Source organism: Strigops habroptila, chromosome 4, assembly GCF_004027225.2.
Source record: "Strigops habroptila isolate Jane chromosome 4, bStrHab1.2.pri, whole genome shotgun sequence".
NCBI classification, from domain to species: domain Eukaryota; kingdom Metazoa; phylum Chordata; class Aves; order Psittaciformes; family Psittacidae; genus Strigops; species Strigops habroptila.
In genome coordinates this window covers 69,804,292-69,817,056 of record NC_046358.1, presented here as the reverse complement: position 1 = coordinate 69,817,056, position 12,765 = coordinate 69,804,292, and the positions used below count along the sequence as shown (strand labels likewise).

The following is a 12,765-nucleotide window of genomic DNA, read 5'->3' as shown; positions in this document are numbered from 1 at the left end:
AAATATTGTCTTGTAAGTATGCAGTGTGACAGCTTCTGCCAAACGTGGTGTGCTGCTCAGCTCTGTGCGGGGAGGGAGCATGGCAGGGGTTTGCTTCTCATGAGAAGGGTATCAGAGACTGCTCACATTGGAGGAGCTGAGCCAGTTAAACTAACCCAAATGCTGGAAGATCTTATGGTGATTGTGTATCACTCCAGTTGTTACTTCAGAAATAGAAATCTGCAGTATATTTGGCTGTCATAATGTGCTGCTTTTTTCTTGCTTAGTGTTTCTGTACCATTGGCATATTGGGAATAACATTTTACAGCTCTCCTCAGCCTCTGCACCCGAGTAGCTGAGCAGTGGGTGCATCTGTAGAGCAGTAAACCTGCATAACAGAAAGCAAGTAGCCACAGTGACCAAATTAAACCCATTTAAAACATGAACATGCACTTGGAAACATCTTTGACTCCAGCCTGGATTTGGTGTATATGCTGCCTTGTAGGTTTTTTTAGTTACTCTGTGTGTGAACTTCATTTCTTGCCTCTTGAGTAGTGTTGACACATGCAGGAAGTATCACCTCTCTTATTTTGCAGCCAAAGTGATCATCCATCAGACACTCAGCGTTTTAGAAGATATTGTAGAAAGTATCTCTGGAGAATCCACCAAGTCTCGACAGATCTGTTATCAGTCGCTGCAAGAATCCGTGCAGGTCTCACTAGCCCTCTTCCCAGCTTTCATTCATCAGTCAGGTATAACCATAGGACAGGTTTTAATGCTGTGAGTAGCTTCATGGCCTGATGACACCCAGAGTCCATCAGCATAGAATCGTGGTGGCGTTTGTGTGAAGTGTGTGGGCTTGCTGTGCCTAAGTGTAAAGAGAGGCTGTACTTCTGGTGGGCTGAGCTGGACTGGAACAGGAAAGGGAGATCTCTGCCATCTAGGATACAGGCATGAAGGTTTGTCACACTTCCAGAAGGTGGAGGTGCCTTGTGCTCAGTGTTCAGCAGTGAAACAAAATGGAGCTGATCCTGAGCACATAAAAATGCTTTAGAATACCCTGTCTGGCAATGTTTGCCACTTAAATTTTCTCCAGACCCTTGAAGACAAAGAGGAGAAGATCTCATCAGATTAGGTCAAATTATCATAGAATCACAGGCTGGTTTGGTTGGAAGGAACCTTAGACATCATCTAGTTCCAACCTCCTGATGTGGGTTTATTTTTCCTTGTAAAGGAAAGGCTCCTGAGATGTAAGCAGGACTATTGCTTGGCAATCTTCTGGCCAGTGATTTACATTTTGTATCACATCAGGGTAGCTTGAATGCCCAGGACTACAGCAGCTTCTCTCATGAAGACCAAGATGTTCCAGGAAAACTTTTGGAGCTAGGTGGGATTTTCTCAGTGAAGCAGGCAAGGGGGAGGCAAAACAAAGTTGAAATGCAGAGGAGATCCAAGACAGCAAGCTGATGCTGTGACTGCAGTAACTGCTGTCTTCAGAACAGGCTAGCAGCCTCATGCCATTGCTATCTATTGGCTATAAAAGGCTGTGTGAAGGAGGAGTTGGGCAGCTTCAGCTTCTCCTCGTTATTCAATAAAGCGTGTCGGGGCTGATGAAGAATTAGCTGGGGTGCTGCTCAGCTAATGCATAACCATGTGCTGCAGGGGACTGCTGAAGTTAGATGGGTCTTTTCAGTTCCTGCCTAAAAAAAAAAAAAGCTGTATTGTGCCTTCAACCCCCCCTCCCCCAAGCTGCAGATCTGTTTTGGATTTCCTTGGATTTCCTGTTAACCCTGTATGAGCGGTGAGCAACTGAAGATCGCCCCAGACCATGGCCAGGGCTTTCCCCACACATTCTGTGTAGGCAGAGCAGACTAAGGGCCTTGCTGGTAGTATTTGGTCTGAGCTGCTTGGTGCTGTCTGTATTGGTCATCCTTGGCAGTTTTCAGAAATGGATGAACAACCTTGAAGCCCTGTAGTACTGGCTGTTGGTTTCAGTTTCTAATGGTCCTCCTGCTAAATTTATAAGAGTAAATGGGGTTCTCTGGAGCAACTCTCACATAAGACTCATTGATGGATTTGAACGTTACCTTAACACATCCTTTTTGCTTTCCTGTTCTTATCTTAGATGTGACAGATGAGATGCTGAGCTTCTTCCTCACTCTGTTTCAAGGACTGAGGGTGCAGATGGGAGTGCCTTTCACTGAGCAGATCATACAGACCTTCCTAAACATGTTCACCAGGTATTGTCCTGTGTTGGTTGCTCCTTTCTATCCCTCAGGATGATTGTTTTAGTGAGGGGCTCACACAACAGGTCCCTGACCCTAAAGAGTGTAATGTTTCCAACCCACACGGTCTGTGTCCAAACTTTTGTCATGTCCCAGGACTAAATTCAAGGAAAACATTTCCAAGTCTGAAGTGACCCAGCCCATGCACATCAATCACACATGCCGTCACAGTCTCAGCTCTCCCACGGACTTTCTGGAAGTGTGTGATGCTGAACTGGACTCTCACGTTGCCTATTTAGCTCCTAGCCAAGATCTGAGGGTGCCCCAGCTCTATCACTTAAGCTCTTATTCTGGAATGGAGTCTGTCAATCCTCAGTCAAAAACTAGCTCACTTCTGTGGCTTCATGTCCTTGGCCTGTATTAATTAAACAAGTTCAGAGGCACTACCTGCTTTCCTGTAAATCCAGTGAGTGTGCAGATCCCTGTGAAGCTTCCTGTGCCATGACTGTTTCTGTTGCAGGGAGCAGTTGGCAGAGAGCATCCTCCATGAGGGCAGCACTGGCTGTCGGGTGGTGGAGAAGTTCCTGAAAATACTGCAAGTGGTGGTACAAGAGCCAGGCCAAGTATTCAAACCTTTTCTACCCAGTGTCATCTCACTGTGCATGGAGCAGGTCTACCCCATCATTGCGGAGGTAGGGCTGCTCTCACACGAGGTGGAGGAAGGGGGAGATGGGAAGGGAAGGCAAGGCATTGCTGGGGGTGTGGGAGCAATGAGGCCTTTTGCTTTCCAAAGGCTGTAAATGTCAGTCCCTGTGCAGGGAAAACTGGGTAACAAGTCAGTGGGAATTGGAAGCAGTGTGGGTGGAGGATTTTGTCAGGAGTTGTCAAAAGAGAGGCTAAAATTACAGGCATGCCCAAAGCAGGAGGTAAACTCAAAACTTGGCGATGTGTTCTAGCATCATCCAGCAACTGCTGAGTTCTGTGCCTGCCTTGGGAGAAAACGCTCTGATGCTCTGGCACCTTTGCTGCAAAGCACTGCCCTGGGTGGCCACCAGCAGTGGGATCCAGGGATGGTGGGATTCCAGCACGGGAGCCTGCTTTGAGCTGTTTACTCTCCTCTCCTCCTAGCGCTCATCTCCTGATGTGAAAGCAGAGTTGTTCGAGCTGCTTTTCCGGGTCCTCCACCATAACTGGCGGTACTTCTTCAAATCTAGTGTGCTGGCTAGTGTCCAAAGAGGAGTAGCAGAAGAGCAGATGGAGAACGAAGCACAGTTCAGTGCCATTATGCAGGTAACAGCTATTCCCATGTTTGTCCAGAACTCTTTCTGCAGCGAAGCATATACTGCTTGTGGCAGTGCATTAAACATGTGGGTGATGGGGTCTGGATGGGGTCTTAATTGATGTCTTGCCTTCAGGATCAGCTGGAAATGAAAACAGTTGCAGAGTGGTCTTGCTGATGTGCTCACGAGGCGCAGTGCCTCGCTGCACAGGGAAGCAAGCAGGGAGGAAGGAATGTTAATTCCTTTCCATGCCTCATCCTGCAGTAAAAATAAATTACTAATGCTGACCCATTTACTACTGTTAGTGTGTGGTTAGCACTAGGACAAACTGTTAGTGCAGGAAAGTTTCCCAGGACCAAGATGTCTTTTGGTTTATATGGACTTGTTCTACGCTGTACCATCGGATCTGGTAGGGAAGGGTCAATGGGCTAATATCCTATAGGCTTTTGCCTGGGGAATAGAGAAGGCAGAGGGCTGTCCAAGCATCTCTTTTTCACCCGTAGCAGCATAACACTTCCAAACCCACCCAAGCACCTCATTTCGGAAGATATTCACATGATAATCTCAGTATTAACTTCAGGCTGGTTGAAAATACTGAACTACTTGTTTCACTACTTGGTTCCTGTTGTTCTGACACAGAATTCCTGTTTAATGTTCTGTAAATGCTTTTCATATAACCAGTGTTTTATGTTGAAGATATTAATAGCTTGTGTGCTGCTTTCCACCAGAGATCTGAGTCCAGAACTGGCTCAGTCTTGAAGGGACTTGGCCTAGTTTTGTCCATTTAACAAATGGCTGGTGTGGGGAAATGAACTTTTACATTTGTGATGCCTTTAAGCAGCAACTGGTAAAATTCTTCTCCTGTGGCTGTACAGAGCTTACCCCATCTGCCTGCATCACCTGTGCAGTGTTTCAGAGATACTCAGGGTGTTTTATCACAGAGTCTGTGCAGGCCAACCACACTAGTTCAGCAGGGTCCAGCAAATTTGGCTTCTTGGCTCTTTACTGCTTCTGTAATGCCCAGGTCAGCCTCCCAGCTCCCATCTCTAATGTCTTTCTGATTTAGTGCAGTCACCTTGGTCTTTTGGCTTGGATCGAGAACAGAACCTGTCCATGTGTTCTGGTGGTGTTCATGTTTTCTGCCCTACAACTGCCTGTCTTGTTTGTTGGCTGCACTGAGAAGCAACAGAGGCTCCCAGGGGCGTGTTCTGGTGTCAGGGTGAAAATGATCTGCCTGGCAAGTCTGATACTTATTGTAACATCAAACCCCTTCAATTCTGCTTTGTTCGTAGGCGTTTGGCCAGTCCTTCCTGCAACCTGACATTCACCTGTTCAAGCAGAATCTCTTCTACTTGGAGACGCTGAACACCAAGCAGAAGCTGTATCACAAGGTGAGTCCTGGTTGTCCATTGTACACCCTGTGCATGGTAATAGGCAGGTGCTGTTCTAAGGCTTGTTTTGAAACTACTCAGAAACTGAAGGTCAGGATTTGGGGACTTTATGTCGCGGCCTTTCTATGATCCTGATGGATATGGTGCTGGTGACAGTGACATTGCCACCTCCCTGATACTGCTGCAGCAAGCACAGGAGGGATCTCAGCTCTAGTCAAAGCACAGCCTTGATGTGTTCCCTCCTGTGACAGTGAGGGAATGCAAATAGCACACACAGTGACACTGCAGTTTGAGGAAGCAGGAATTGGGATCATCAGTGGGACTGTGCCCAAGTCCCTCTGGCATTCTCACTGGGTCAGCACCAGGGTATCTGATACTTACAGTCAAGCCGCTGCCAGGTGGTCATCTCCATCAGTGTCATGTAGGACGCATTCTCCAAACCCTCTAATTAGACCTCTGAGCTGCATTCACAAAGGATTAAAGTTGGAATCCAGGGTCTTGCCCTTCTGGTCAGGCTGTGAAAGTGGAGCCTTCAGGTTCACATCTGTGGTCACAGCTGAAGGACAGCCTGTCATGTTAGCTGCGGGCAGTTTGCTGCATGCCCTGGCTTTCAGAAGCACCGTGCAGGGCTCAGACTGGCTGGAGTTGGAATGGGACATGAAGCTCTTTGCTTAAAACTTAGGTCAGGTGCAAGGGTAAGTGTGGCCAAACTCACTGTTAACTTTAAAGCTGATACTAATCCAGCTTATTGTAGCCACTTGTGATCTTGGCTTGGCTCAGGAAACTATCTGTGTGCTCACAAGAGTTGAAGCAGCCCTGTGCAGCCATGCCTTAATGAACCTGTACTTCTGGAGCAGTGGTCTGGCTGCTGTGGTCCCTCCTGTGGGAGCATTGCTGGTATGAAGACTCCTAACTGTGTCCTCCTCTTGCTGTGCAGAAGATCTTCCGGACAACCATGCTGTTCCAGTTTGTGAACGTGCTACTTCAGGTGCTTGTCCACAAGTCGCATGACCTGCTCCAGGAGGAGATTGGCATTGCCACCTACAATATGGCCTCAGTGGACTTTGATGGCTTCTACTCAGCCTTTCTCCCTGAGTTCCTGGCCAGCTGTGATGGTGTGGACTCAAACCAGAAAAACGTGCTGGGAAGGAACTTCAAAATGGACAGGGTAAGAAGGGGGGACACTGCAGTAGGGTATCAGTATTCCCAGGATGCCTGGAACGTGGTGGCAGGAAGCCATGAGCTGCTTAGGATGGTGTTTTGCGGCAGTTTTGTTCCAAATGCTTCCGTACTCAGCCACCTCTAGCCAAGGGTTTTCACTGTAGGTAGTAGTACTGCCATCTCATCTGAATGCTGTGGGAATCAAAGAATGTGCTTCCTGAAGGAAGTCTTCATAGGGGCAGACTGACATTTTCTGGAGTGGGACACCCAAATGCTTGCCAAAATCTCACTCCAGCTGCTGGCCAGATGTTTGAGGGTTGCAGTGGAGACATCAGCAGAGTAGCTGCAATGGCCCAGACTTCCTTCAACCTGTTGCAGGTGTGAAGCAGATGTGGGGGGGGTGTCCTGTAAGCTCCCTATGGAAGGGAGTGGAGTGCTGCAGGTTGTGGCTTCCATCTGCTGAAGCTTGCTTGTCTGTCAGGTGCTTCCTCTCCCATGGGAGATGGAGCTGTGTCCGCTCCCTGTTCATGGGCCACAGAACATCAGGTTTCCTGGGCTCAGGCTCCAGTGGAAGGGGTCTGAGTGTTGTGCTCTCAGTTCCTTTGTGTTTCCCACTGCAAGACAGCGCTTGTAGGTGCTTTTCTGTTTGCAGTCCAATGGGTTGTTTGATTTTTTTCCAGGATCTGCCATCGTTTACCCAGAATGTGCACAGACTGGTGAATGACCTGCGTTACTACAGACTCTGCAACGACAGTTTGCCCCCTGGAACTGTGAAACTATAGTTACTGCACTGGACTCGTGTTTTGATCACTGTAGGGAACAGATCCATGTTTCGTTTTGCCACCACCTTCTCTCCTCCCTGGTTTTGTCAGTCCTGCAGGACACCGTGTCTTGCACATGGGCACATCTTCTGGGATTCACGCACCACGCTTCCTTTCTTTTTCCTCCTCTCCCAACCCAAAGGGCCCCTAGCTGGAGTCAGCACCGTCTGCAGGATGTGTCTTAACGCCCAACCGCCGGGCACCTCAGCTGGAGGAACGTCCTCGCTGGGGTTTTGTTCCACTAACGTAGCACTTTGTTGCGTCCGGAGATTTCTGTGGAGTTGTCTTGAGAGATCATGTACGTATCAAACGTGAGGCAGAAGCGCCAAAGACTACTTCAGACATTCGTACCTTCGTGTCATTCCACCTTCCTGCCCCTGCCCAGCTCTCAGAGGAGGAGTCTCCTGATGTTGGGACTGTTTTGGCACTTCTGTCACTCCTTGGTTTTTAAATTGCCTTGAAAACCTCCCGCTGTTTGGGGGGATTAGAGACTTTTTTTGGGTTTTTTTAAACGTTTTCTCATCATTCCATTGTGATACTAAAACAACATGCTTAATGGAAATAAAGTGCTTACTTTGTTGTTTTAAAGGACTAGTAACTTGCTTGAGTTCCCTTATAGGCCTGTCACCGAGCCATTCTACTAGAGGAAAGTGTGTTTTGCACTGCATGATCAGGCAAGAGGACCAGCATCACCCCTTCTGTGCCCTGGGTGCAGAAGAGCCCTGTCCAGGCTCCCACGAAGTCCAGCAGCTCCCAAACTGCTGCAGATCAGTGTTGGCTTTTCTCTGCTCTCCCCTCACTGTTTCCTGTCTGTGTTCCCTGGTGTTTTCTGTTGTGATCTGTTTATTCCCTCCAGCAGACTGTTGTCTGTATTGATGCAAGAGCTGCCTGCTGGCAGAAATCTCCTAACATTCATGGTGTTGCGTCACACAAGACCTGAGCCGAACGCCAGAATGATCCAAGAGTGGCATCGAGCGTAAGGTTAAAATCTCAGTCCCCAGTGAGAAACAGAGTTTTGGGGGCTTGTGAATCTCTGACCATGCAGCTTGGAAGGATTTATTTTTCCCCTGAATCCACTAGACAGGGGTAGATAGGACAGAGCTTTAAATCAGTCTTAATTCTCTGCATTACAAGGGCAGGTGCAGTACAAGCTGCATAGTGTCGACAGCACCAGTCACTGTGAAGAGAGAAGCCTGGAGGAGGTGTTCCACCATAAACGTATGTGGATGTGGGTGAGGTGCTGCATGTGGACAGTGGGGAGCTGTATCTGGTTGGAGTGTAGGAGCACATGTTCCATGGCTCCAGTTTTGTGGAAAACATCCTGCTGTGTGCATGTTTGCTGTTGGAGATGTGTCTGCTGTTTGGATAACCTGTGTACAGACAGAGCCTTGCATCCAGGCTCTCTGAACTGGGACCAGTTTCATGTTTGGGCTTCATGCCCTGCAATGGAGTCCAGCCTTGCCTCGCCAGGTACAGTCCTGGCAACTGCCAACTGCTGTCTGCACAGGTCATGGACCTTTGCAGACCAGCATGAAGGTGGGTGATGGATGATCTGACACTGGGCTGGAGAGCTCTGACCTTCCCCAAGTGAGTGACACTGAGCTCCCTGCAGCTGGAACTCACAGAGAGCTGGGCTGGTTCAACCTGGGGAACAGAAGGCTCCTTAAGGGGAGACCTTAGAGCAGCTGCCAGGGCCTAAAGGGGCTACAAGAAAGCTGGAGAGGGGCTTTGGACAAGGGCCTGTAGGGACAGGCCAAGGGGGAATGGCTTTAACCTGTCAGAGGGGAGACTGAGATGAGCTCTTAGGCAGAAGCTCTTCCCTGTGAGGGTGCTGAGGCGCTGGCACAGGGTGCCCAGAGCAGCTGTGGCTGCCCCATCCCTGGCAGTGTTCAAGGCCAGGTTGGACATGGGCTTGGAGCAACCTGCTCTAGTGGAAGGTGTCCCTGCCCGTGGCAGGGGGTTGGAACTGGATGAGCTTTAAGGTCCCTTCAACCCAAACTATTCTATGGTTTAAGGAACCTGTACTGGCAGCACGTGGCTCAAAGCAACAATTCTTGGAGTAACTGTTCGAGTGTCACCATCTGCACTTGAAAGTTGAGTGCTTGTTCTTCCCGTTGGTCATCAGGTGGATGAAGATGCGGTGCAGGGTCCAAACCTGTCCACAGTCTCCTCCTGAGCTGCCCCTGCTCAGCCACAGCAGTTCTGCCCCTCTCAGGGCTGCGGTGGGGACAGTGGCCGCTGTCTGCCCCCTCCCCCATTTCCCACCCTGGCCATTGTTTCCTTCAGCGCAGGGCTGCAGGGGTTTCAGGGGCTGCTGGCACCGCTGCCCTCCCGCCATGGTGCTGGTGCTTCTGTCTTGCAAAACCTTTGGTTGACAGAGGGCGAAAGTACATGTTTGTCCCTGGATCAAGGGCAGCAGCTGGAAGGTGGCCAAAGCCCCCGGCTTCAGCCCCTCTGCATGTGCAGATAAATACTGAAGGGCACCCCAAAGAACCCCCTTCCTCTGTACTGTCACTGCAGGCACTGGAGAGGGCCCTTTCCCCACCTCGAGCCCCCTCTTTGGGTGGGTGTCGCTGTCTATAGCACAAGCTGTTGATCCATCTCTGCCACATCAGATGTTTTTGGGGCAGTGCTGAGCAGGGCCAGAGACCCCCATATCACCCCCAGGCTGGTTCTGAGATGCCGTCCCAGGGTGTGGGGGCACCTTGGGGAGGCAGGGAGTAAACGAGAAAGGAGAGGGGGAGTAAGGAGCCAAATACACATTGGAAACGGCCTCAACTCTGGCCTTGCTGGCCACCCCCCAAACCATCACTTGCACTGTAGGCATCGGGGATGTTCCTCAACCATTCAAATTCTCTCAGGTTAGAAAACAGCTTCGGACTGACCGAGGTTTTCCACAAACTTGCGGGTATTTTAATAGCTCTGTAACTTGTGCTTTCCCAGCGTGGCGCTGGGGCTGACCCCGGAGCACTGAGGCCGCACACCCCTGTCTGCAGGACACAGCTCCTTTATTGGTTTAATTCAGCCCCAAGGAAAGCGACTCCGAGCTGGAGCAGTGCTGGGCGCGGAGCATCCTGCTCTCCTGCACCCAAGGCTATGCCCAGCACCGCTTCTTTGCTTTCCCTTCTGCCTCCCTCGGCACAGGCCGGGTGAAGGAAGGTGCCTCTGTCCCTGTCCCCGCTGCATGCGCACGGTGACATGAAGCAGGGCTGGGCTTTGGCAGGGGCTGGGCTCCCCCTGCCCCAGGGTCACCCACGGGGTGGGTGCAGGCTCTGCTCCAGCTGCGGCAGCGCTTGGGGCGCCCCGTTACCGGGATGCTCCGGGCCGGGGGCTGCCCCGGTCCCGGCGGCTGCTTTAAGGGGAGGGACACGGGAAGCTGCTGATCCGTCCCCAGGCTCGGCCGGGCCTTTAAATCCTGCGCGGGGCGGCCGGGCCCCGCCGCGGCCAGGTCCGACCCGCCGGCCTCGCCATGGGCTCCCTGGGGCGCTGCCTGGCCCGGAGCCTGCTGCGGGGGCAGCCGAGCCCGAGCCGCACCCCCGGGCCCCGCTGCTACGGCTCCGGTGAGACACGGCCCCGTCCTGCCCCGGGACCCCGGCCCCTCCCCTCTCCTGCCCCGTCCTCATCCCGGCCTGGGGACCGGTCCCTGTCCCTATCTCCGGGCTGTCCCCAGCCCCTTCCCTCTCCTGCCCCCGGGAACCTACTCCCGATCCCTGTCCTGCCCGTGGGGGGCTCTGTCCCCATCCTGTCCTGCCCCTGGGGAGCAGGGCGCCATCCCCTCTCTGTCCTCAGTCCCCTGTCCCTCGGGGCTCCCGTCCCCATCCTGCCCCCATGGTGCCCCCCTGTGGCCCTGGTCTCTCCATCCCAAGGGCAGCCCCAGGCAGGGCGGCCGGCCCATGGGCTCCTCCACTGTGTAGTGTGAGCTGGTCCTGGGGCCTCCCGCCCCAGCCCTGTGTGCCAAGATGGGGCAGAGCCGTGGGTGGTGGCTCCGCCAGCACCACCCTGGAGGTCCCAGGTTTGGTGTCCCCAGGGCCGCAATGGGGGGACCCCTGTGCTGTCCACAGGGGGCGGGGTGGGAGCCTGGTGAAGCTGGTCCATGCCCAGCAGCACCCAGAGCAGCAGGTGATCTTATGGGGCTGGTTATCGCTGCCACCGGGGCCAGCCCAGCCTCGCAGCCCAGGACAGGGGCCTGAAGCCTGAGCTGCCAGCGGAACACCCCAGCTCGGTGTCCTCTGTCCCTCTCCCTTCCTCTCTATCCTGTCCCCTCTGCACCTCCAGTGGGTGGGATGCACTGTCCCTCGGGGCACTCCTGTCCCCTCCTGCCAGCGTGGCTCCGGTGGGTGAAGGGGTGATGGTGATGCCAGACCCTGCTGTGCCGTGGGGTGATAGTGAAGCCAGATTCTGCCATCCCATGGTGCTCCATCTGGCTCTCCAGGGGGGAGAGCTCTTCCCAGGGGGAAGCACCCGAGGCCATGCAGGAGTGATGGCACACAGGGTGTCACCGGCAGCATCAGGACAGTGTCCCAAAACCGGAGCCAGCCCATCCCACTCTGGGCTAAAGGGTGTTTCCCAGCCATGGACACGTCCCCAGTGCCTGTCAAGGCTTTGGAGCATGTCTTTTGGGTCCCTGCGGGGCATAGCTTGTCCAGGGGGACACGGCCTCAGGATGGGGACAGGGATGGGGATGGGTTCACCCTGCGGCAGCCGCTGCCCACCAGGGCTGAGCAGCAATCTGTGGTGTCCTGGGGGCAGCTTGGGGTCCTGCTGCCGTGTTCCCTGCCTGTGCCCCACCTCTGGTGGTGACACTGGTCCCTCGGTCCCCGTCCAGCCCCCCCGGAGCTGCAGGAGAAGACGCTGGTGCTGGTAAAGCCGGACGCGGTGCAGCGGCGGCTGGTGGGGACCGTCATCCAGCGCTTCGAGCGGCGCGGCTTCAAGCTGGTGGCCATGAAGCTGCTCCAGGTACCCATTGAGCTGCCACCCGTCCCCCTGCAGAGCCCGGCTCAGGGGGGTGCCGGGACGGGGGTGCCAGCGGGGGACACCAGCCCCATGTCCCCACTGTCCCCCCGCGCTGCCGTCAGGCGGACCGGGGTCTCCTGGACAAGCACTACCAGCAGCTGCAGCAGAAGCCCTTCTACCCCGCGCTCCTCGCCTACATGACCTCGGGGCCGCTGGTGGCCATGGTGAGGGCTGCGATGGGGAGCTTGGGGGGCGTGGGGGGTCCTGGGAGCTCAGGTGTCCCCTGTCCCATAGGTGTGGGAGGGCTACAACGTGGTCAGGTCCACGCGGGCCATGGTGGGGGACACGGACTCAGCGATGGCGGCGGCAGGGACCATCCGGGGGGACCTCAGCATGCATGTCAGCAGGTAGTGACCCCATGGCCAATGCAGGGCAAGTGGTGGGGCTGGACATGGCATCACCTGCTCATGGCTCTGGCCTCATTCCATACAGGAATGTTGTCCATGCGAGTGACTCGGTGGAGACGGCCCAGCGGGAGATCAGCTTCTGGTTCCAGAGGGATGAGCTGGTCGCCTGGGAGAGTGGAGACCGGGACTACACCTATGGGCCATAGGGCAGCCCCAGCCCCGCAATAAACACCAGTGCCTCCAGCCCGGGCTCGGGTCTCCTCCCTTGGGTGTCCCCAGCAGGCAATGGGGGGCACTGCGTTGTCCCCAAGGTCACTGAGGTGGTACTGGGACACTCTGGGAGAAACTGGGATAGCCCCAGGGGGCAGTAGTGGAAAGCTCTGGGAGACACTGGGATGTCACTGGGAGACTTCGGTGATACTGGGAAACTCTGGGATGCACTGAGGTATCCCCAAAGGGGCACTGGAGTGGTATGGGAAAAGTCTGGGAGGTCCTGGGATGTCCATGGAGGGCATTGAGGTGGTCCCGGGAAGCTCTGGGAGGCACTG

The 12,765-nt window shown here is 53.8% G+C and overlaps 2 protein-coding genes across 13 annotated transcripts in view; both read left to right on the top strand.

Annotated features, from left to right (window-relative positions):
* XPO6 (exportin 6) overlaps nucleotides 1-7,445 on the top strand; it is a 55,686-nt gene extending 48,241 nt beyond the window's left edge. For 10 of the 12 annotated variants that reach the window (XM_030482101.1, XM_030482103.1, XM_030482097.1 and 7 more), the window contains 7 exons: nucleotides 576-731; nucleotides 2,105-2,219; nucleotides 2,725-2,896; nucleotides 3,333-3,494; nucleotides 4,777-4,875; nucleotides 5,813-6,043; nucleotides 6,717-7,445. In XM_030482101.1, coding sequence (XP_030337961.1) covers nucleotides 576-731; nucleotides 2,105-2,219; nucleotides 2,725-2,896; nucleotides 3,333-3,494; nucleotides 4,777-4,875; nucleotides 5,813-6,043; nucleotides 6,717-6,818 — 1,037 coding nt within the window. In that variant the 3' untranslated portion in view covers nucleotides 6,819-7,445. The other 2 variants (XM_030482104.1, XM_030482106.1) reach the window with 2 other exon arrangements.
* Nucleotides 7,446-10,136: 2,691 nt separating this feature from the next.
* Nucleotides 10,137-12,460, top strand: NME4 (NME/NM23 nucleoside diphosphate kinase 4). Its single transcript, XM_030482155.1, has 5 exons — nucleotides 10,137-10,417; nucleotides 11,683-11,813; nucleotides 11,933-12,034; nucleotides 12,105-12,217; nucleotides 12,303-12,460. The coding sequence occupies exons 1-5, from the start codon at nucleotides 10,327-10,329 to the stop codon at nucleotides 12,421-12,423; spliced, it is 558 nt and encodes a 185-aa protein (XP_030338015.1). The 5' UTR covers nucleotides 10,137-10,326; the 3' UTR covers nucleotides 12,424-12,460.
* The last annotated feature ends 305 nt before the right edge of the window (nucleotides 12,461-12,765 follow it).